Here is a 23,260-nt window from a genome sequence, read left to right on the forward strand (position 1 = left end):
GGTTTCAGCTGATCATCTCGAAAATGAAGTGGGGTAGTTTTGTTATGGCGTTTCCTTAGTTTAGAGGCTGAACACGAGCTTTCGTACGTGTTTAGAGCAAGCAATCCTATCATGAGATTACATTAGGGAGAGGGACAGATGGGATGAGAAAGATACCAACAATGGAAAAGGCGTTTGGTATTATTATTCTTCCTTTACTGTAAAGGGAAATGGATGAATATTCTGTAGGGTGTCCTTGTGGCTAATAGAGAGCCGACTTCCCTTTTATGCTCAGCAATCTCACGCATCTCTTTATCTTTTTAGCATCTCTGATGTGTTCTTCAGTTTCTTTCATTGTTTTTCAGTTCAGCCTTTTGGCCTGGATGGACTCTTTTCTCTTGTTTATTTCTTCTTAGTTTCACTCCATGCTATCTTCTTCTTCTTGGACATGTTCGGCCGTGCGACGTCTCGCAGTCGAGATAGCCCTCTCGAGAGCATGATAATGTGCACAAAATCATTCGTGCAATGAAGTCGAGATTCGAGTTAAAACTATCCCTCACATCAAAAAGTACTATTACTCTTTCAAAAGTTTAATATCATTTTTTATCTTTCAAAACTATTATTGGAATATATGTTTACTAGAATGTTAGATGAATGTTTGATGATATAAAAAGATCGGGAATAATATTATAATTTTGAAAAAAAGAATATTTAGAAATGGGTTCTTAAATATAATCTTTTTTTCTCAAAAAAAAAAATTTTAAAAATACTCTTAGGATAGGTAGAACTGCATTTAAAAAATACTATTAAACTTTTAAAAGTAACATTAAAAAGTTAGGATATATTTTATGAGACTTTTAAAAGTATCATTAAAAAGTATAGAGATATTCAATGGGTTATCGATAAAATATTTTCATCCATAGTAATAAAATTTAAGAGTATTTATTGTATTATTGAAACTGTGATGTTCCACCTTGGTTGGGGAGGAGAACAAACCATCCTTTAGAAGGGGGTGGAAACCTTCCCCTAGCAGACGCGTTTTAGAGCCTTGAGGGGAAGCCCGAAAGGGGAAGCCCAAAGATGACAATATCTGCTAGCGGTGGATCTAGGACGTTACAATGGTATCAGCCCAAAGATGACAATATCTGCTAGCGGTGGATCTAGGACGTTACAATGGTATCAGAGCCAGACACCAGACGATGTGCTAGCCTTCTCACTGTTCCCCGAAGGGGGAAGACATGAGGCGGTGTACCAGTAAGAATGCTGGGCCCCAAAGGGGGAGGAAAGCCCAAAGCAAAGAGGACAATATGAAACCTTCCCCTAGCGCGTTTTAAAACCTTGAGTGCAAGCCCCTGAGAAGGAAAGCCCAAAGCAAAGAGGACAATATCTGCTAACGAGCCCAAATATATGCTGGCCGTAGATCTGGGTCAAAATTTAAATGTATTTTTAAAAAATAAAAAAAGAGATATTTTGAGATATTAATTTATGAATTTTGTTATATTGGTTTGGGTTTTCGTTTTCCTTATCGATTATTCCTGTGAACGTGGAGAGATTTAATAGAATCGAAGAGAAGAAAGGTTAGTATCTGAAGAGAAAGCTAAATCACAGTGAGAAGAAGAAAAAAGAGAAGAAAGAATCTTCAGATCTGATCTAATCGGAGATCCTCCTCTTTTTTCCAACCGGAAAAAATGTCGTCAACCTTCAGCGGCGATGAAACGGCGCCCTTCTTTGGCTTTCTAGGCGCCGCTGCGGCCCTCGTCTTCTCCTGTAAGAAAATTTTCATTCAATTCGATTGATTACATTGTCTCTTGTAACGGATCTTGATTGGCTTTTGTTCTCGTGAATTAGGTATGGGAGCCGCTTATGGGACGGCAAAGAGCGGTGTTGGAGTTGCGTCGATGGGAGTGATGAGACCGGAATTGGTGATGAAGTCGATTGTTCCGGTGGTTATGGCGGGAGTTTTGGGTATTTATGGTTTGATTATTGCTGTGATTATTAGTACTGGGATTAACCCTAAGGCTAAATCTTATTACCTCTTCGATGGCTACGCGCATTTGTCCTCTGGTCTGGCTTGTGGTCTCGCCGGTCTCTCTGCTGGCATGGCTATCGGGATCGTCGGCGATGCCGGCGTTAGGTACTTTTCTTCAATCCGTTACTCTGAATTGTAGATTTAGATGTATTGTGGATGCTTCAATCTGGCTTGATCTCGTTTTTTGTGGTTTATTAACTTATCTTTTCAATTTGCTTCTGCTAATTTTCAACTTCGGTGAAAGTACTTTGATTGAAGATTTTGTTATCAGAATCTATGTCACCATGATCAAATAATGGAATAAGATTGTTCTTGGGAAGGATTGCCTTTGTTGAGAATGAATTTAACAATTAAGTATAGTCTGATCTCAATTTAGGTATAAGCTCAAAGCTCTGGATTCTTGCTTTTTGTGTTAAATTCGTCCTAGACTATTTCCTGCCTTAGTTCACTATTAATAGTCTAATGCTTCAAACCCTGAAAAGATTGATGGTATCACTATTGTTCTTGATCCCTTGATGTTTGCACATACCCTTTGCAAATCGAGCAATGTTTTTGTAACAATCCAAACCTACCGCTAACCGATATTATCCGCTTTGGCCCGTTACAATCGTCGTCAGCCTCATGATTTTAAAACACCTCTGTTGGATAGAGGTTTTCACACCCTTATAAGGAATGCTTCGTTCTCCTCTCCCACCGATGTGAGATCTCACAAAAACATTCTTTATAAGGGTGTGGAAACCTCCCCCTAGCAGACGTTTTTTAAAAACCTTGAGGGGAAGCTCGAAAAGGAAAGTTCAAAGAGGACAATATCGGCTAGCGGTGAGCTTGGGCTGTTACAAAAATGCTTTTGATGTAGAATGGAAGCATCTAATTGTATATGTCTTCTGCAGGGCCAATGCACAACAGCCTAAGCTTTTTGTTGGGATGATTCTCATTCTAATTTTCGCCGAAGCGCTTGCCCTTTATGGACTTATTGTCGGTATTATTCTCTCGTCCCGAGCTGGTCAGTCGAGAGCTGATTAATTGAACGTTTTGCGCTTTGAAAATGTGTATTATGTCTCTTTTTTCCTTCAAGATTTGTTTTTGTAGTTCTCTGATTAGAAATGGTCATAACTCAGTTTACTTTCTCAAATATTCTTGTGTTGTTGTGTGGTTTTCTACCACACGGATGCTGTACTCATAAGGATTTGGAATTTATTATTCTTCTCAATAAACATAAAACCTTGTTTCCTTGGCTGCTTATTGTGCTCAGTGTTGCTCTTCAATTTGTGCCTGTAGACTTTTAATTTGTGCTTCTGAAATTTCTGATGGGTAATGCAGTGTAGTTCATGGCTTGATACCTTTGATATTTGACTACAATATCTTCGATGGAAACTGTGTTTTAGTATTCCTTATTCCTTATAAGGGTGTTGAAACTTCTCCCTAGTATATATGTTTTAAAACCTCGAGGGAAGCTCTTGAAGGGGAAAGCCAAAGAAGACAATATCTGTTAGTGGTGGACTTTGACGGTTGCAAATGATATCAGAGCCAGTCATCGGGCGGTGTGCCAACGAGTAATCTGGGTCCCCAAGGGAGGTGGATTGTGAGATCCCACATCCTTTGGAAAAGAGAACGAAGTATTTCTGGGTCCCTAAGGGGTGAATTGTGAGATCACATATTGGATGGAGAGGGGAACAAAGTATTCTTGGGTCGTATTTCTGGGTCCCCAAGGGGTTGATTGTGAGATCACATATCGGTTGGAGAGGAGAACAAAGTATTCTTGGGTCCCCAAGGGGTGGATTGTGAGATCCGACATGGGTTAAAGAGGGGAACAAAGTATTCTTGGGTCCCCAAGGGGTGAATTGTGAGATCCCACATCGGTTAAAGAGGGGAACCCAAGGGGTGGATTGTGAGATGGGTTGGAGAGAGAAACGAAGTATTACTTGGGTGAAAATCTCTTCCTAGCAAATATGTTTTAAAACACAAACATAATTAATACATGAACCGTGATGTTTGCGTTTATTTAATCTCTAAAACTTTTAAAATTTCTAATTTTATCCCCTTTATTTTTAAGTTTATTTAAATTTATGAACTTTTCCAGATTCTATTAGATGTAAAATTTAAATTTATATCTTATAATTTTATTAAATTTTATTTTTTTAATTTATCATGAATTTATTAGTCACGATATATTTAGCTAATGGATTGCTATTTGAACTTATATTTTATATAATATATTTTGGAAAAACATTAATGAAAATCCTACAAAATTCTTTCTTTTGAAATTATAGTCAAATATTAAAAATTTATAAATATATATTTTTAGCCAAAAGTAGCTAAATGTTAGAATCAGTTACTTACCAAAAAAAAAAAAAAAAAAAGCATATTTGTTTTTTCTTTAAAAAAATATTTTAATTTAAATGTATTTTAACCTTTATTTTTATTATGAAACTAAGAAAATTATTTTTCTAAAAACATGTTTTAAAATAAAAAGAATAATTTATTTCCACGCAACGTCACTGCGAATGTAAGCGTCTAAAGGGATCTAGAAGCCCCCAAGGAGCGGATGTAACAAAAAAAAATCCCAATTTTGTATTCTTCCACGCCTCTTCGGCCAATAATCACCTCCGTGGGAGTGGAAATAACAAATTAATTTGTTAAAAAAAAAAAAAAAAACAAAAACAAAAAATGTTTACTTTTATTTTCAATTTTATTTAAAAAAAAATTAATTTGCTTCCTCACCAAGGCGGCGGAGTCTATTGGCGGGCTCTGGTGGGCGAGGACCGTGCAGTATTTTATAGGACGGAAGTTGAATCGCAGAACAATGGTTGAATTTTCATTCGTTCATGACCGTAAATCGATTGCGGATTTCGAGCTAAATTGCTAAAATGGCGGAAGAAATCAGTAAGGCCGACCTCGGAACTTCCACTTCTGTCGCAGACAGCGCGAAATCGAGATCTTTTTGGCCCTCTAGTCTCCGTTGGATTCCCACTTCTACCGATCATATCATCGCCGCCGAGAAGCGGCTTCTCTCTCTTGTCAAGTAATGCTGTTTTCTCTCTCTCTCTCTCTCTCTCTTTTCTTCTCCGAAACCCTAGTTAATTCTTAATTTGGTGTTTGGAATTGTGGCTGGGACCAGATTCTTAAGATGTGATTGAATTTTAGTTGCCTTGCACTTGTTAGAATTTTGGATATTTTGTGGTGTAATTTGTTGTGATTTTTTAGAAACTTATGGAGTGAATTGCAAATTTCGAGTTTCCGAAGACGACATTTCTCAGCTCTTTGAATTTGAAGTTCATCTCTTACATTTGATGCACTTTGGAAATTTGGATCAAACACTGATTAGTTATCATTCAACAGCTTCACTTGTAATGGAAATAAATATGATTGCAGTCCATTTTGACAATTTATAATCTCTTTATTCATGATATTGGATTTTGTTCAATTTCAGGACTCCGTATGTCCAAGAACGAGTTAACATTGGTTCTGGTCCACCAGGATCGAAAGTTAGATGGTTTCGTTCTGCGAGTAACGAGCCTAGGTTTATCAACACCGTGACATTCGACAGCAAAGCTGATTCTCCGACACTTGTAATGATCCATGGTTATGCTGCTTCTCAAGGATTCTTCTTCCGGAATTTTGATGCTCTTGCCAGTCGCTTCCGGGTCATCGCCATCGATCAACTAGGGTGAGCTCAATCTTTTAAGATAAATCTCATAGTTAGATGGTTTAATTTGATAAGATATACCCATGTTGTATTCCTTCGCTGTATTCTGTGCCCATCTTTTGTTTCATCTGCACATTTGTTCTTCAAATGACTCCTTGAATATCAGGTTCTTGGCCGTCAATAAGGGCTGTCTATTTCATTAAATTTTTTAATGTCTGAGCAAAGCATAACTTTGTTCTGAAGTTTCTTTACTTGCGTGTTTGTAGGTGGGGAGGATCTAGCAGGCCTGATTTTACATGCAAAAGCACAGAAGGTTGAGTAATTACTTCCATTCGTATCTCCTATTGCTTGTAATTATTATTACTTGGAAGTGAAATAAGCTATATACCTTTCATTTATAATGGTTTATGTTCTACTAAGGTTCTGATTATTATATTGGTGATGCAGAAACTGAAGCATGGTTTATAGACTCTTTTGAGGAATGGCGAAAATCAAAAAACATCAGCAATTTTATCTTACTTGGGCACTCATTTGGTGGATACGTTGCGGCTAAATATGCTCTCAAGGTGATTGCGTTTTCTATTCAACTTTTGAAAAATGAAGTATTTATGATCGCCTTTGTGATTTCTGAGGTCTCTATCATTGTCTTTTTCAGCATCCTGAGCACATCAAACACCTGATTTTAGTAGGACCTGCTGGATTTTCTTCAGAGTCAGATGCTAAGTCTGATGAGACGATTACCCGGTTTAGAGCTACTTGGAAAGGAGCGATTTTGAGTCATTTGTGGGAGTCAAATTTTACTCCACAGAAGCTTGTGAGGTATTTTATATTTTTATTTATATTTTAAGTTTCCAGTATATTAACTACTTTGACTAGATCCGTTGCCATACTTTTAAGTGTTGGGATTTTTTCTATGAGATCCCACATCGATTGGAGAGGGGATGAGTGTCAACGAGGACACTGCATCGAAGGGGGTGGATTTTGAGATCCCCACATCGGTTAGGGAGGAGAATGAAGCATTTTTTATAAGAGTGTGGAAACCTCTCCCTAGCAGACACGTTTTAAAAACCTTAAGGGAAAGCCTGACTAGGAAAGCCCAAAGAGGACAATATCTGCTAGAGGTGGGCTTTCCTTCGAGGTTTTTAAAATGCCTCTACTAGAGAGAGGTTTCCACACCCTTATGAACAATGCTTCGTTCTCCTCACCCACCGACGTGGGATCTCACAATTTCTTGGTTTGTTCATACCAAACAAAATAAGAGCTCACGGTTTCTAAGGTCATCATCAGACCTTGTAAACTCAACAGTATTACTTTAGAGAATATTTTTCTAGACCCAAAATTCAGTAGACGTTACTGAAATTTGTCTTTCAATCATTTCACTTTTGGTGTAGGTAGTTGGTACATTTTGGGTGAAAAGTGTTATAAGAAAGGGGAAATCTTAGACTCTTGTTCTTAGAATCTCAAGAAAAGGAAAAAAGAAACTAGCCTTATACTGTTGTTCTGTGTCATTATTTGGTATATTCATAATATTGAACAATAATTTTTAGGCCGTGCCACTATATTACCTTGCTTTTAGCATATTCAAGTTACGACTGCTAATCTCATGCACTCTAAACTTCTCAGAGGTTTGGGCCCCTGGGGTCCTAATCTTGTTCACAAATATACAAGTGCTAGATTCGGGACATACTCAATTGGGGACATATTGAATGATGAAGAATCCAGATTGTTATCAGGTAATGGATTGATGAAGAGTTGAGTATTTGGCACAAACATATGATTTGTTCTGACATTCCTTTTTTCCAAATGAAGATTATGTCTACCACACGTTAGCAGCCAAGGCTAGTGGAGAATTGTGCTTGAAATACATATTTGCTTTTGGTGCATTTGCTCGGATGCCTCTTTTACAAAGGTTTGATAATTTTACTTCATTTCTTTAATTTAAAATTGTTTTATACCCTTTTGGTTGAAATTATGTGTTTGAGTAATTTTTCTCTGTTCCAATTCTTTACAAAAAAGTATGATTATATTCATGAGAAATAAATACCATTGACGCGTTGAAATACACAAACGAAAAGGAAAATTCGAGCGGGAGAGGTTACAAAAGGTCCTCTAGCTCATCAGAGGTTAATTATGCCATAACTAGAAAAATAGGAGAAAAATGTGAGATCCCATATCGGTTAGAGAGGAGAATGAAGCATTATTTATAAGGGGGTGGAAACCTCTCCCTATCATACGCGTTTTAAAAACCTTGAGGGGAAGCCTGAAAGGGAAAGCCCAAAGAGAACAATATCAGTGGGCTTGGGCCGTTACCGATTGTGAACTCTAAACCTCGATTTTTGGATTTGAATTGTGTTGGATCGTCCGATTGTTCAGTTTTTTAATTATACTGTACATGTTTTGTTAATAACTAAAATCTCATCAAACTCAAATATCAAATATAACTTTTTTCAGTGCATCGGAATGGAAAGTTCCTACAACATTTATATACGGTTCTGAAGATTGGATGAAATATCAAGGTGCTCAAGAAGCTCGCAAGAGTATGAAGACACCGTGCGAAATATTACGGGTCCCTCAGGTTTTCCCATCCATTCCTTCTTGCTCTCTTTACATATATGAATGTTGTCTGTATTTTAGGCTCCATCTTAAGGGACTATTCTGTTGTGGTTATGAGTGCAGGCTGGGCACTTTGTGTTCATAGACAACCCTACCAGTTTTCACTCGACAGTGTTCTACGCATGCCGGAGATTCCTCTCCCCTGACCCTGATAAAGACTCCTTGCCTGAAGGTATAATATCTGCCTGAACTCTTCACCATACATTTTGCACACAAAATTCAGTTATGCATGTATTGTTTGTAGTTGTCTATGGTCATTTACATAATGGGTATATATATCAAATGTAATATTTTCTGTTCACATCCTTATGTATACCAAGAATATTTAATGTTTGATTCGTCGAAATTTTGTCTATTAAATTTTTTCTCGGTCTTCTTTTTACCCTGTCAAACTAATCTCGAAAGTGAATGGTGATCTGATTGTCTTAGACGACACGACCATTATGTTTGGTGTTTCTCAATTGTTGTTTTACAAACTTGAGTTGTTGTTATATATATAACACAAAGATAACTTTACTAAGTTTACGAACGTAACTAATGCTGACGTTGCCGTTATTGTCAAACAATGAAATGGGACCAAGCTTAATCCGTATATACACTCTCATATCGTTATATTTTCACGATAAAGTATTTTCACAAGAAGAAAGAAGTGAGTTTCTAGATTGGCTCTTTGCCTTAAAATTCTTATGGCGTAAAACATACCATTGCTAAGGGATAGAGTTGTGGACAAGATGAATTATTTTAAAAATAATAATAAATAAGACCATAATATTTGAAACACGTGAAGGGCATATACATCAAAATAAGCCAGCCACACCTGGTCACTCCCATTGCTTCGACAGTCCAGAGTGCTCCTGTTCCATAGTCAAATTGGAAAGGTCAAAGCAATGGCCTGCATAGGCGTCGACTATTGACTACTTCTTTTGCGGACCGGGTTCTTTCTCTTTGACAAGTAAAGTTCAATAAAGATGATGGGCTTGCCCACCCGCCTCTAGAACCTAAGCTTCTAGGCCTCCTAGCCCTTTCATCCCTAGGACATAGGACTGGTCAAACGGTACTATGCACTCCCACTTTGGTATACCCTCCTAAGAGGAGTACTTGGCAGCTGGTGATGAGTTTTTGGGATGGTATGACTCGGCTGTATTAAAATGATGTTAATAACACAGTATATATCGGTATAATGCCGAATGAAACATAAACAAAGCCGAAGTTAAACAACAAAAATTAATAAACTAATTTTCATGTTAATATTAATATTGATATCAATGATATGACAAAATAGTTTTAAAAATATACTATTAGGAATAAAAAAAAATACTAAGAGAACTTAATCCGTTTGGGAGAAAAATTATTTTCTACAAAAATTAAAAAAACATTCCTTTTCCGGGATTCGAACTCGGGTCTTCCGAGTGAGAGCCGAGTATTTAATCTAATATTATATTCAATTTTACTGAGTACTCGCCGCTAAGAACCAACCAATTGAACTGAGCCATTTGCAGAGGCAGAGACTCTAAATTAGTCACCGGCGCTCACTGACGGACAAGAGGAGGCCTTAAGTTTGCTCCGCCGTAAAATACTCTCTCCGGCGGAAACAATGTTGAGCCAATCAACCACCGGTCTCCATAGCCGCTCACTCTTCACATTTCCACGACGGGTCAATCACTCCGGCAGCGGTAGAGCCTCCGTGACGTGCGCCGCTAGCAAATGGGCCGAGCGATTACTCGGTGACTTTCAATTCCTCTCCGATTCCTCCTCCTCCGACCATTCCCATTCTCTCTCCTCTTCCACTGTCACTCTCTCTCCTTCTTTCCCTCCTCCAATTGCCTCCCCCGAGCGCCAAGTTACAATCCCCATCGATTTCTATCGGGTTCTTGGAGCTGAGATGCATTTTCTTGGGGATGGGATTAGGAGAGCGTATGAAGCTAGAGTTTCGAAGCCGCCGCAGTACGGGTTTAGCCAGGAGACTCTGATAAATCGCCGGCAGATTCTTCAGGCGGCTTGCGAAACCTTGGCGGACCATACTTCGCGAAGAGAGTACAATCAAGGCCTTTCGGAAGATGAAGATGCTACCATTCTTACGCAAGTCCCTTTCGATAAGGTAACATTTAGTTTTGGTTTTTGCTATGTTATAATCAATTTAAAACTCGATAATGCTTGGTTTGAGTTGAATTGACCTCTTAATGTGACGAATCTGAATTGGAAATGTTTGATATGTGAGAAGATTTTTTGAGATTGGAATTGTTAATTTGTAGGTTCCTGGAGCTTTGTGCGTGTTGCAAGAAGCTGGAGAGACAGCCCTGGTTCTTGAAATTGGAGAGAGGTTGCTCAGAGAGAGGTTGCCAAAGTCATTCAAGCAAGATATTGTCCTGGCCGTGGCTCTTGCTTATGTTGACATATCAAGGGATGCTATGGCATTAACTCCACCTGATTTTATTCAGGGTTGCGAAGTGCTCGAGAGGGCCTTGAAATTGTTGCAGGTAAATGTTTGATTGCAACTATTCAATCTCTCCATTGAAATTTTTCAGATGCCCTTCTAATTGCTTGCACAGATTAGCAATCAATAGTTTTGGATGATGTTCACATCTGGAGTGTGAATTAAATTATGAAATGGTTAACGTAAATAAAGATGATGATTGATCTCCAATGTATTGTACTGAGTTGTGAAATGAGGAGAAAAAGGCATAAAATCATGCACGGAATATAGTTTATGTTATGCTGATTGATGAATACCTTCTGAAATGTAGGAGGAGGGTGCCAGTAGCCTTGCACCAGATTTGCTTGCACAAATTGATGAGACATTGGAAGAGATCACACCTCGATGTGTTCTTGAACTCTTGACTTTACCTCTTGGTGACGAGTGGCGAACGAGAAGGGAAGAGGGTCTTCACGGAGTGCGGAATATTCTGTGGGCTGTTGGAGGAGGGGGAGCAACAGCTATTGCTGGTGGATTCACCCGTGAAGATTTTATGAATGAGGCATTTGAACGAATGACAGCATCTGAGCAGGTTTTTGCAGGGTTGAAATGTTCCTAAATTGTAATCCTTGCCTTTTTCTTGTTACATTAAGCGTATCATCTCTTTTTCTTGTTGAAAGGTTGATCTCTTTGTAGCTACACCAACAAATATTCCAGCAGAAAGTTTTGAAGTCTATGGAGTCGCACTCGCACTCGTGGCACAAGCCTTTGTTGGTAAAAAACCGCACCTTATCCAAGATGCTGACAACCTCTTCCAACAGCTTCAGCAAACGAAAGAAGCTATTGTTGGGACTGCTGGGACAGCATATGCACCTTGCGAGGTTGATTTTGCTCTTGAGAGGGGGCTATGTTCCCTACTTAGTGGCGACCTCGATGGGTGTCGATCATGGCTGGGCTTAACCAGTGAAAGTTCACCTTACAGAAATCCAGCTATTGTAGATTTTATCCTCGAGAATTCAAAGGGTGATTATGAAAATGATCTTCCAGGGCTATGTAAACTGTTGGAGACATGGTTGGCAGAAGTGGTGTTCTCCAGATTTAGAGACACAAAAAATATTTATTTTACTCTTGGAGATTACTATGATGATCCTACAGTTCTGAAGCACTTAGAGAAACTGGAAGGAGTTAATGGCTCACCCCTAGCTGCTGCAGCAGCTATAGTGAAGATTGGTGCTGAGGCTACTGCAGTTCTAGACCATGTGAAGTCCAGTGCAATTCAGGCACTGCGGAAGGTGTTTCCGCTCGGTCAGAACAGTTCTAGGCGTGAGGCCGATGCAGAAATGAAATATCCTTTTCCTGCTGCAAGTAGTCAGGTGCCTTTAGTGAGCTTTGATGAGAATGAACATACTAACTTACCTGAGGTTTCTGAGAGTGCTAAAGCTGGTGAAAAACCTATTGCTGATGAAATTAAAGATGCAAGTGTGAAGATCATGTGTGCTGGTGTGGCAGTTGGGTTGCTGACTTTGGCTTGTTTGAAATTTTTTCCTGCTAGAAACAGCACAACTGCTGTACTTAATGAAGCTGGGGCATCCACTACCAGTATGGGTATGATCTAAATACTCAAATATAACAAATAAAAAAGACTAGTTTCAGTTTCCTTCGTTTAGAGTTTCTAGATACTAATCTTATATTATAAGGCATTTTCATGTAATGTTAATGTGAGATCCCACATCTCGATTTGACTAAGTCACAAGCACAAAGCACTTCATACTTCTATTTTATGAAATCATGTTGGATCTAGGCTTGTTCTGGTTGATTTATGGCGTACTTGATGTCTTTTAGATTCCAGTTTTAATTTAAATTTACAACTTTAATTGGATATCTATATCCTAGATGAGGTCTTATAAATTTTCCTCGTTAAGTGAGGTTTATATTGTTTTTTTTAGATGCTGTTCTGTAATAATTCCGGCAGATTTAAAGTGTTATAGCAGTTTGATAATTTTCCAATGGATATTTTCTGAAATGATTGTGACACAAGTATAAGGTCTAGCTGTTTAAGTGGATTCATATGGTGTTTTTGTGGATTCTATAACTTATTTTCTGTCGTTTTGCTGTTTTATCACTATAACTAGTGATACTCAATCTGATTTCAGATATCACTAGCTAACTTGTTCTAATCATATAAGAACTGCCCTCCTGTGTTACTTACATGGGAGGAAACCTGGTTTTTGAGTTTCATAACCTGATCTTTAATTGTGCAGCATCTGAAGTTGAGTCCAGCGAGGAGCCATCCAGAATGGATGCACGGATTGCAGAAGCTCTAGTTCGCAAATGGCAGAGCATTAAGTCTCTGGCTTTTGGACCTGATCATTGCCTAACGAAACTATCAGAGGTAAGAATGTTCCATTCGTACATATAAGATTATCCATTTTTGTTGTTTCATTACTAGTTGAGAAATGTGAGATCCCACATCGGTTGGAGAGGGGAACAAAGCATTTCTTATAAAGGTGTGGAAATGTTTTAAAACTGTGAGGCTGACGGTAATACGTAACGGATCAAAGCTGACAATATCTACTAGTGGTGGGCTTGGGCTGTTACGTAATGGTATCAGAGCTAGACACCGAGCGGTGTGCCAATGAGGATGTTGGGTCTCAAAAGGGGTGGATTGTGAGATCCCACATCGGTTGGAGAGGGGAACGAAACATTCCTTATAAGGGTGTGGAAACCTGTCCCTAGCATACACGTTTTACAATTGTGAGGTTGACGGCGATACATAATAGGTCAAAATGGACATATCTGCTAGTTGTGGGCTTGGGCTTGGAGTCTACCCCTCCCCTTCCACGTAAAATAAAAACAAAATAGAATAAAAACACTTTTAGTTTGGTCATAAATGTACAAGATTGACTTGTTAACATCGTTGATCATAAATCTTAATTCTTTTGCTAGGCTGTTTTATCTTTCCAAATGAGGTTCCCACGGTTAGGAATCACGAACCTCATATTATCTACTTGGACCATAAGCTCTCGTAGCTTTGCTTTTGGTTTCCCCAAAAGACCTTGTACCAGTTGAGATGTATTCTTTACTTATAAACTCATGATCATCCTCTTAATTAGCCAACGTAGGACTCCCTCCCAACAATTCTCAACTCCAACTAGCATCAATTTGCTTTGCTCAATTTGCTTTAGTAGTTCATGATTTTTAAAAACTAAACTATTTCAAATCAGACATATATAACTTGAATGACTTTATAAACAAAAAAACGTATTTTCAAACACTTATTTATTCTTTTAGGTGGTGATTACAATGAATGTTGATTTTGTTTTTCTACAACAATAATCATTGTTCATGTTCATTTTAGGATAAAGGTAACGAACTATAATCCTTTTCTGAGTTGAGTTCATTAAATTTCTGAGTATTGTTTCTCTCACAATTATATGTAGCCTCTTGTCATCCAATGAATTCAAACTTACTCGTCTTGTTTTCGACTGAATGCATCAGCAAGTTGATTTAGATTGAACGGATTGTTTCTCTCACGTTATGTTTCCACATGCAGCAAACATGATAATCTTATATGTTTTCCAGATTTTAGATGGTGAGATGTTGAAGATTTGGACGGATCGTGCAACCGAAATTGCAGAACTCGGTTGGTTCTATGACTACACCCTCTCAAATCTGACCATTGACAGTGTAACGGTATCTTTAGATGGTCGGCGTGCCGTGGTCGAAGCAACTCTCGATGAATTAGCCCATCTCATTGATTTAGGCCACCCGGAACACAACGATTCCAACAGAAAAACCTATACAACAAGGTATGAGATGTCATATTCCAATTCTGGATGGAAGATTACCAAAGGTGCTGTTCTTGAATCATAATTGGATAGTTGTAATATATGAATTAGCCTGTAAATGCATCATTTCTTCTGGACTGTTGTTTAGCATAGCTTTTTTGGTGTCTGTGATGAGGAAGAGACGCTTTGTCAATGCTTATGGAATTTATTGTGTTAATAATCCATTTTTAACTTTGTTTTGAGCAGTTCAATTCTTGTTTAGGAGAAATATTTAACTCCAGAGTGTTCTTGAGGAACTATATTTCAAGCAAGGATTTACTACTATTTTTTTTTGTTGCAAATTTTCAATCGTGAAGTTTGATAGATAGGAGTACAGGATCAAAGTGTGAGATCTCACGTCGATTGGAGAGAGGAACGAGTGCCAGCAAGGACGCTGGACTCTAAAAGAGGTGGATTTTGAAATCTCATATCGATTGGATTTTGAGATCTCATATCGATTGGAAATGGGAATGAAACATTCTTTATAAGGGTGTGGAAACATCTCCTTAATAGACCTGTTTTAAAAACCTTGAGGGGAAAGCCGAAAAGATCTCAAAATCGATGATTGGAGAAGGAAACAAAACATTCTTTAGAAGGGTGTGAAAATATCTTCTTAATAGACCGTTTTAAGTAGACAATTTCTGAGTGTGGAAATATCTTCTTAATAGACAGTTTTAAGTAGACAATATCTGAGTGTAGACAATATCTAGAGTGTGTAAATATCTTCTTAATAGACAGTTTTAAGTAGACAGTTTTAAGTAGACAATATCTGAGTGTAGACAATATCTAGAGTGTGTAAATATCTTCTTAATAGACAGTTTTAAGTAGACAATATTTGTTGCTGTTACACAACGGCTAATTCATGAATTCCATCCATTCTCTTTAGGACACCTTTATGAACATGAAAATTAAAATTTGAACCAATGATAAAAATAGAAACTAAATTTGAACACATGAAATATTAAAATAAATTCGAACCAATGATAAAAATAGAAACTAAATTTGAACGCATGAAATATTAAAATAGAATAGAATAAGCTCTTAAATACATGAACTAAAATAATATTTTAATAAATTTTTTTACCCATAATTGAGTGGTTCATAATCCTTCAATCCTTTCACCTATAAAAGTTCTCTCACTCCCCCATCACAGGAGGGGAAAAAAAATGGTCCTCTTTCCAAGTATTTATATACACATGAACAAGAAGTCAAACAAATAGATTGACAAATAATACATCATCAACAAAGATGAACACAACACAACATTGTCCATCTTCTAGAAAATTTTTCATTACATAGTTGGATTCTACAGATGAGTAGAGACACGTCAAAATATGTACTAATAAAATAATGGTTCAAACCTCAAAATGGAAGAGACATATTCCTTTTCCATGGAAAAGATCTCTGATCCAATGATTGTAGCGAGAACGACAGCCCAAACATCTCCCTTGACACCTGCGATGGTTCCACAAATCCAAGCAGCTTTGCCACAAGGGCTGCACTCTCGTGTATATGGTCGAAGTCCTTTGTTCTTGTCCATAGCTTTTTTGCCAATTGTATGCTTCTTTGCTTTGTCTTTAAGTCTATTCCCCACTTCTTGTAAAGGGCGTCTCTTTCTTTCACTGAGAACTTCTTCTTCATTCGCTTCGCCAACATCTCTCTCTCGCGGTTTAGAGTCTTCAAGCTTCATTGTTTAACAAAGTATTTTAGTCTAATAAATATGGATTGTTGGGAGTGAGTCCACATTGGTTACTTTAGGAAATGATCATGGGTTTATAATCGTCGTTGGTACGAGGCCTTAAACCATAAGAGCTTATGCTCAAAGTGGATAATATCATACCATTGTGGAGAGTCGTGATTCCTAACATGGATATGGGTTGGTCAAAGGGTTTTTTTGTTTTATTCTGCAAATAAGAACATACCTCGAAGCTTGTGTGATGGCTTCATTCCTTCCTGATCCATTGGTTGATCGAGAAATGGCTTCCCTTATAAAGAACAACCTTCTAAGCTCTACTTCCATGTATACTGCGTCTGAAGGGTCTCCTTTGAAAAGGATGAAGAAATAAGATCTGTGAACCAATGGTATGTTGCATGCATCCCAAAGCTCAATTATGTCTCTCTGTTGACCTTGGAACTCCAAAAGCCAATCTGAATGCGATTGAAAATCTTGTTCCTCCTCCAATTCAAGATCTTGTGTGGTTTCTTTAGCTTCTTCCCTCTTGGGGGTCCTCCCCAGCCGCTGTCATGCACATACATTATGATCGTAAGATACAAAAATCCCGAAAAGAGTTCAAACCCCACATTTCTTGTTGAGAATTGTTGGGAGGAAGTTCCACATCGACTAGTGAAGGGAATAATCATGGATTTATAAGTAAGGAATACATCTCTATTGGTATGAGGCATTTTGGAGAAACCAAAAGCAAAGCCACGAGAGCTTATGCTCAAAGTGGATAATATCATACCATTGTGGAGGTTCGTGATTCTTAACATGGTATCAAAGCAATGCCCTTAACTTAGTCATGTTAATTAAATCCTCAAGTGTCGAACAAATAAGTTGCTAGTCTCAAAGGTGTAGTCAAAATTGACTCAAGTGTCGAACAAATGGTGGATTTTGTTCGAGGGCTCCAGAGAAAGGAGTCGAGCCTTGATTAAGGGGAGGTTGTTCGAGGGCTGCATAGGCCTCAGTGGAGGCTCTATGGTGTACTTTGTTCGAGGGAAAAATTATTGAAAATTGTTGGGAGGGAGTCCTACATCGGCTAATTAAAGGGATGATCATGGGTTTAAGTAAGGAATACATCTCCATTGGTATGAGGCTTTTTGGGTAAACCAAAAGCAAACCACGAGAGCTTATGCTCAAAGTGGACAATGTCATACCATTGTGCAGGGTCGTGATTCCTAACATGATTCATTCAATACAAAAGAAAGGAAAACTCACCGAACCGTGGGTTGATCGCTTCCTTAACCGATTTTTGCTCTTTCCTTTTTTCCCAGTAGCGAAGTTGAGAACACTCGTATTATCATCGTCATCTTCTTCTATTATTTCCAAAGCCTTATCTTCCGAAGGACGATTACATACCGATTGTGACTCCTCGGTTTCTAAATTTCCGCAGCTTAAACCGCGCTTTCTCCTACTACCTTCTGCTAGTCCAGAGAAGTTTATTTCAGATTCATTGTGCTGAGCTTTCTTATCCGGCTCTGGCTTCTGAACCCAAGTAGAAGGTGGGAGTTCCATTAGAACAGTCAAACAACTTTTGCTTCTGGTCAACTTTAAGTTTTGAAACCGATCTTTTGCTGCTTCAATTGAGCTGAATGATTGCTCAGCAGGATAAAAATTTACAATACAATTTAATGTTCTCTTCGGCTCCGCAGTGTTCGGCATAAAAGCACCGCTAACATAATCTTTGTTGATTGTAACTATCTCCTTGTTCTTTCTTTGTGGGGATGTCACTTGATTAGTGCGAGAACTACTGATCATCTGTCCTTCATTGTCTTCCAATCTAGCTAAAGCCAACTCAACATTTTCATTTGGTGTTTGGTTTGATTCCTCCAGCTCAATGCATTGAACATCCTTATAACTATCTTCGGAATTTCCTCGAACACGTTGAGCAACCTCTTCCCAGTTGTTATAAGGATCAGGTCCAGCCAACTCAGGAGTGCTGCTATCTAATAGAAAATCATCATCATGACTCATAGAAAATAGAGGATTAACCTTGTGAGGGCTATTCTCTTCTTGTCCTTCTTGTCCATTAAATGTGTCAAAAGTCTTGAGACTTGAGTCATCAGAACGTAGATCTAGATCTAGCTCAACCAGATCCGGCACTGTTTCCGGCACTGTTTCTGGCACTGTTTCCGACATTGTTTCCGACATTGTTTCCGGCACTGTTTCCGACATTGTTTCCGACATTGTTTCCGGCACTATTTGGACTGTGCTTTCACTTCGCTTAAATATCCTATCTTCTCCAACCGAATGCAATAAATTCTCGATTCGATACTGAGCAAGATCACGCTGCCGAGTCAATTCCTTGATCTCTTTGTCCATCTGAGTAGTTGTAAATGAAATAAAATAAGACACAATTACAGGAGTGACCACATAATCACATAAATCAGATGGTAAAGAAAAAGCTTCCATCTTCTACTTGGTTTTGACAGTTCTACTTCAAATTGTTGGCTCTAAAACCATTCCATTTTCATTAAAGCGCTCTCCTAAAGCATCACTTTTCTTTTAGAGTCAACAATTTGAAACAAACAGAGCTGATTTCTTGTTTCATTGTTTTCTGTTGTTCCATGTTGAAATTACATAAGAGGCTCTTTAACCAAATTTCGATGCAGAAAATGTAGTATACTCTGTTCTGCCTGATTCAATTTACTTTTCTTTTTGTGGAGAGAAATAGTTTCAATTAGATTTCATGTATAAAAAGAACATCTACTATCTACTTGAGTAGCAAATTGAATAGTAGTTGGAGCCAAATCCTCACCTGCTCAATTAGAATTTCCTTCTCTTTCAACAAGGAATTAGAATCACCTTTGACAGGAAGTGGTTTTATGTTCTTCATCTCACTCTCAAGTCTAGCCAATTCCTTTTGCAACTGCTTCACCAATGCCTTATCTGACACTACCACATTTACATGTGCGTTTGTACTCACCTCCTTTGCACAAGTAGCAAATAGCAATGTGTTTCTTGATTGTTCAACATGGCTACGTGCAGGACTCATAGTACAAATGATAGCTGTTCGACCATTCCCCCCTAGAGAATTCTGCAGTATGCGTGTTAACTTGGAATCTCTATAAGGTACGTGCCCAGTCCTTCCTTTGCTGCATTTCATTCATAACAGAGAATAAAGGATTACATGTTGAAGATCAGACCACGCATTTGATTACTATTTTTTGTTTCTTGCTATATATTTCTAAGAAAATGTTCCCAAAATCTGTAGAAACAAATCTTTGGCCTCATTTCATGGTGACTTTGTTGAAATTTTCTATTTCTTCTTCTTCTACTTGATAGTGTGATGGGTAATTAAAGACGAAAGGGAAAGAAAAGAAAACCTTAATTTGCGAATAACAGTTCCCAGAGACAGCAAACTCCGGTTTATATGGCAACCTTCTTTGAGCCTTGTACCAGCCGACATTGTTTGGGAAGCTCGTTCACTTCCCGCAAGATCAACAAAATTCTGTACAAACAAGAACAAATATGAAACCCCAATTCCAGATTATTATCCCTTCTTCTTGCCCTTCCCCACAGGGCTTCACTTCCAAGAATACACCCATATTTACCACTGTAGCCGTCAAACTGCTTCCACTTTCAGACTTCTTAAATTTCCGAGCTGAGCTTTCAATTGTCTGTAAAAAAAAAAAAAAACACATAACCATAAGCTTTAAAACATGAAATATTGTTTGTTTATTGTTTCATGTTTCTTAAGACAAGGTTCGATTCCCAATCTAAATTTTTTTTGTTTTTTTTTTTTTTTTATTTGAAGGAAAAGAAAATGAGTAAATTTAGTGGCATGCTTACCAGTCTTAAGATTTGATGGGATCTGGAGCTAGCTTCATTCAAAGTCGTCTCCCCAATCTTTCTTTGAACTGCATAAAATGTAATCTTAAAATTGTTCACAAATGCTCGTGGGATGAATAATAATAAATAAATAAATAAATAAAAAGCTATATTAAAATTTTTCTTGACTAGTAGAAATTTGAAGACAAAAAAGTTCAAATTTCTATCGATTCATGTAACAGTCCAAGCTCACCACTAGTAAATATTGTCCTCTTTGGACTCTCTTTTGGGTTTCCCCTCAAGATTTTTAAAACACGTATATTAGAGAGGTTTTCCACACTCTTATAAAGAATGCTTCATTTCCCTCTTTAACGATGTGGGATCTCATAATTCACCCCATCGGAGCTCAGCATCCTCGCTGGCACTCGTTTCTCTCTCCAATTAATGTGGGATCTCACAATCTATGGGTCCCAGCATCCTCATTGACACTCATTCCTCTCCCCCGTCAACGTGGGATCTCATAATTTCTCTCTTAAATGTCTTTTTTTTCTCTTTTAAAACTTCATCAATTCTCTTAATATTATGTCAAAAAAATTTATCATCAACTATCATGATGATAAACTAAATTTAAAAAAGCATAAGATAATTAAATGTAGCTATTCGAACATTAGAAACTTATTAATTGTAACTATTCGAACATTAGAAATTTAAAAAGGATAACTATTCGAGACTAAACAAAAAAAAAATGATTGTATGATACTAGTAAAGGAAGAGTTACAAATTATTTTCACCTTCACAAAAGGAAAGAAGCTCTTGGAGATGGTTCCTATCTTTCAATGTCTCCTCCGTAAGTTTCTCAACAACTGTTCCTTTCTGTAACATATCAAGGTCATGCCATTAGAATCTCTACGATTGTTCTCTATCAACAAAAGGGAAAAAAACGCAAGCTATGCACCTCAGGATCATCAAGAAGTCTAAGTGGGACATTTTCAAAGCTAAGGAGATCTCTCACAGCTTCATTGTATATCTCAATCGCTGAGAACTTGAGCACATACTCTCTTTCTTGATGCTACCGTCCATAAATTTGGGTATTAAATTTGATTCAACATCAATAAATTGATAAACTGAGATGTATCTAAAGTAAACTTACCGTCTCCATGTAATTATAAATGTCTGCCACAGAATAGTCCGTGATTCCATTCATGGTGTATGTCTTTCCACTGCTTGTTTGCCCATATGCAAAAATTGTTGCTGAAAGTAAGAACCATAGCTAAATATTTTGATGATGTTATAATATGAAAGGCATATCCAGAAACAGAAAGAGAAGAGTTGTTGTTTTACAGTTAATGCCATTGACGACTGAAAGAACAACTTCCTTAGCCCCTTCTTCATAAACTTGCTTTGTGGTACTGTCACATCCAAATACTCTATCTAAACCACCAAATGTATAATCAATCAGAAATTTGGAATTCAGATCTCAAAAATTCATAAATCAGCCAAACAAGCATTTATGTTCTTACCAAATGTGTAAGATTGGGGATACATAGCGCGGTCTGGTAAAGTGCTTCTAAATATGATGGAGTTGTTGTTGAGACATGCCCAATCGGACGAATCGTTCTTCGTCAATTCCTTTTCGTTCAAAGGCCTTAACCTAATAGAAACACGAATAGTCTCTTCTAGACCATTGGAGGCTTGAATAACTCCTTGTACTGGCTCCTTGGCTTCCATTATCGTTCTAGGATGCTCAAAGCCTCAAGAATCTTGAAATAGAAAAACGAGATTGATTGATAGAGAAATGTACCAGAAAGTCGGATCGAGCGGGGAAAAACGAGAAGGAACTTAGGCTTCGTCCCGCCTTCTCGTCCTTTTTTTCTCCAGAAGAAGATCTGAAAAGGAAAAACAGAGGAAAAGGAGAGGAAGAGGGGAAGGAGAAACAAAAATGGCGGAACACCTACAGAGGTTTTGCCTCCATTCCCCTCTCTCTCCGCTTCCCTCCTTCCTTCCCTCTTTTTCTCTTCTCCCCTCTCCCTAACTTTGGATTGCAACTGACCGTTGAAGAATAACAACCATCTCCAACTGTATCTATTGTCTATTTACCTTTTTACCCTCCATCTTCGTTGTATTTTCGAACCTCTGACATTTTGGTCGAGAACATATTTGTATTTTCGAACCTCTGACATTTTGGTCGAGAACATATTCATTTAGTCGATCGACCATTTTTCTTACATATAAAATTCAAATCGAACATGTTTTAAATTTTAACTATCACAACTAAATAGGATCCAAATATTGTCGAACTAAGATTAAGGGTTAAATTGGTAATTTAGTTTGAATATATCGGATAGACTAAATTTTACCTCGAGCTGTGCTTTGTTGTTGTTGTATAGCTGTAAGAGATAAGAAAATTTTATAGTTTTGATATAAAATTATTAAATTATTAAAAAATATTCATAAAAAGTCAACGTATTTAAATGACATTCTTACAAACTCTAGGTAGGTGTTTTTGTCATCACCGTGTTGGTCGAAGTCTTTAATTTTTCATCGAAATAATAATTTTTATAAAAACCAAATTTTCGTAGAGAAAAAATGGAAGAATACTAAGGTATACAAAAAGAGAAACTACGAAAACGGAAGGTAAATTATAAAAATCACTTCCGAGTAAGAGAAATAAGACCTACCGGATGATTTCTAAAAGGGTTTGGGTTAGAAAAGTCTGACCCTGAGATGTGGTGAGTAACGCGTAAGAACCTGCCCTTGAGAGGGGAACAACAGCTGGAAACGGCTGGCTAATACCCCGTAAGCTGAGGAGCAAAAGGAAGAATCCGCCCGAGGAGGGGCTCGCGTCTGATTAGCCACTCCGAGATCTCTCAGCCCAAAAACCGTGTTCTAATGTTCTTCGGACTCCAAAGATCCCACATAATGTCGCACATCAGGGCTTTTCACAAAAACTTGGAGAATGAAACATTCGATCCTCTCTTGCTGCACCTATGAAATTGCACCCGTCTTTCTTGTATGCCTCATTTATGCTGGTGGCATACCCGACCATAAAGATATAAAAAGACAATGTAACAATGGTCCAAGCGTACCTCCCTAAGATTATCCACTAAGAATTATGGTAGAGTAGTTCATGAACGTCTATATAGTGGACTTGATTTCACCAAAGATGATGAAAATGTTAACTCTCAGAGACCGTTTCCTATTTTGTGCAGAAACCCTTTATAAATCATAGACTGAAACAGGTGAAATCCAAAGACATTACTTGAAT

General features: G+C 37.8%; 4 protein-coding genes across 5 annotated transcripts; 3 read left to right on the plus strand and 1 right to left on the minus strand.

The window, feature by feature from the left end:
* Positions 1-1,498: 1,498 nt before the first annotated feature.
* LOC111798273 (V-type proton ATPase 16 kDa proteolipid subunit) lies at positions 1,499-3,238 on the plus strand. The gene is made up of 3 exons (XM_023681321.2): positions 1,499-1,746; positions 1,828-2,113; positions 2,899-3,238. Exons 1-3 carry the CDS (start codon positions 1,668-1,670, stop codon positions 3,029-3,031), a joined length of 498 nt encoding a protein of 165 aa, XP_023537089.1. The 5' UTR covers positions 1,499-1,667; the 3' UTR covers positions 3,032-3,238.
* Positions 3,239-4,710: 1,472 nt separating this feature from the next.
* Positions 4,711-8,649, plus strand: LOC111798271 (1-acylglycerol-3-phosphate O-acyltransferase-like). Its single transcript, XM_023681319.2, has 9 exons — positions 4,711-5,030; positions 5,439-5,675; positions 5,921-5,967; positions 6,102-6,220; positions 6,310-6,473; positions 7,278-7,387; positions 7,464-7,563; positions 8,106-8,229; positions 8,331-8,649. The coding sequence occupies exons 1-9, from the start codon at positions 4,876-4,878 to the stop codon at positions 8,454-8,456; spliced, it is 1,182 nt and encodes a 393-aa protein (XP_023537087.2). The 5' UTR covers positions 4,711-4,875; the 3' UTR covers positions 8,457-8,649.
* Positions 8,650-9,715: 1,066 nt separating this feature from the next.
* LOC111798269 (protein ACCUMULATION AND REPLICATION OF CHLOROPLASTS 6, chloroplastic) lies at positions 9,716-14,713 on the plus strand. Its single transcript, XM_023681318.2, has 6 exons — positions 9,716-10,365; positions 10,520-10,744; positions 11,012-11,272; positions 11,361-12,285; positions 12,942-13,072; positions 14,263-14,713. Exons 1-6 carry the CDS (start codon positions 9,862-9,864, stop codon positions 14,551-14,553), a joined length of 2,337 nt encoding a protein of 778 aa, XP_023537086.2. The 5' UTR covers positions 9,716-9,861; the 3' UTR covers positions 14,554-14,713.
* An 840-nt stretch (positions 14,714-15,553) lies between these two features.
* On the minus strand, positions 15,554-21,723 carry LOC111798274 (kinesin-like protein KIN-7C). Of its 2 annotated transcripts, none has more exons than XM_023681323.2 (12): positions 21,516-21,723; positions 21,337-21,426; positions 21,146-21,246; positions 20,951-21,064; positions 20,787-20,868; positions 20,017-20,084; positions 19,779-19,844; positions 19,551-19,675; positions 18,983-19,319; positions 17,443-18,546; positions 16,430-16,746; positions 15,554-16,191 (listed from the first exon to the last, which is right to left on the minus strand). In XM_023681323.2, exons 1-12 carry the CDS (start codon positions 21,721-21,723, stop codon positions 15,870-15,872), a joined length of 2,934 nt encoding a protein of 977 aa, XP_023537091.2. In that variant the 3' UTR covers positions 15,554-15,869. The 2 variants fall into 2 exon arrangements, with proteins under 2 accessions (XP_023537091.2, XP_023537092.2); XM_023681324.2 differs by having other exon boundaries at positions 21,146-21,215; positions 21,516-21,533.
* Positions 21,724-23,260: the final 1,537 nt, after the last annotated feature.

Source organism: Cucurbita pepo, chromosome 7 (genome assembly GCF_057944985.1).
Source record: "Cucurbita pepo subsp. pepo isolate OVF chromosome 7, ASM5794498v1, whole genome shotgun sequence".
Classification (NCBI taxonomy): Eukaryota; Viridiplantae; Streptophyta; class Magnoliopsida; order Cucurbitales; family Cucurbitaceae; genus Cucurbita; species Cucurbita pepo.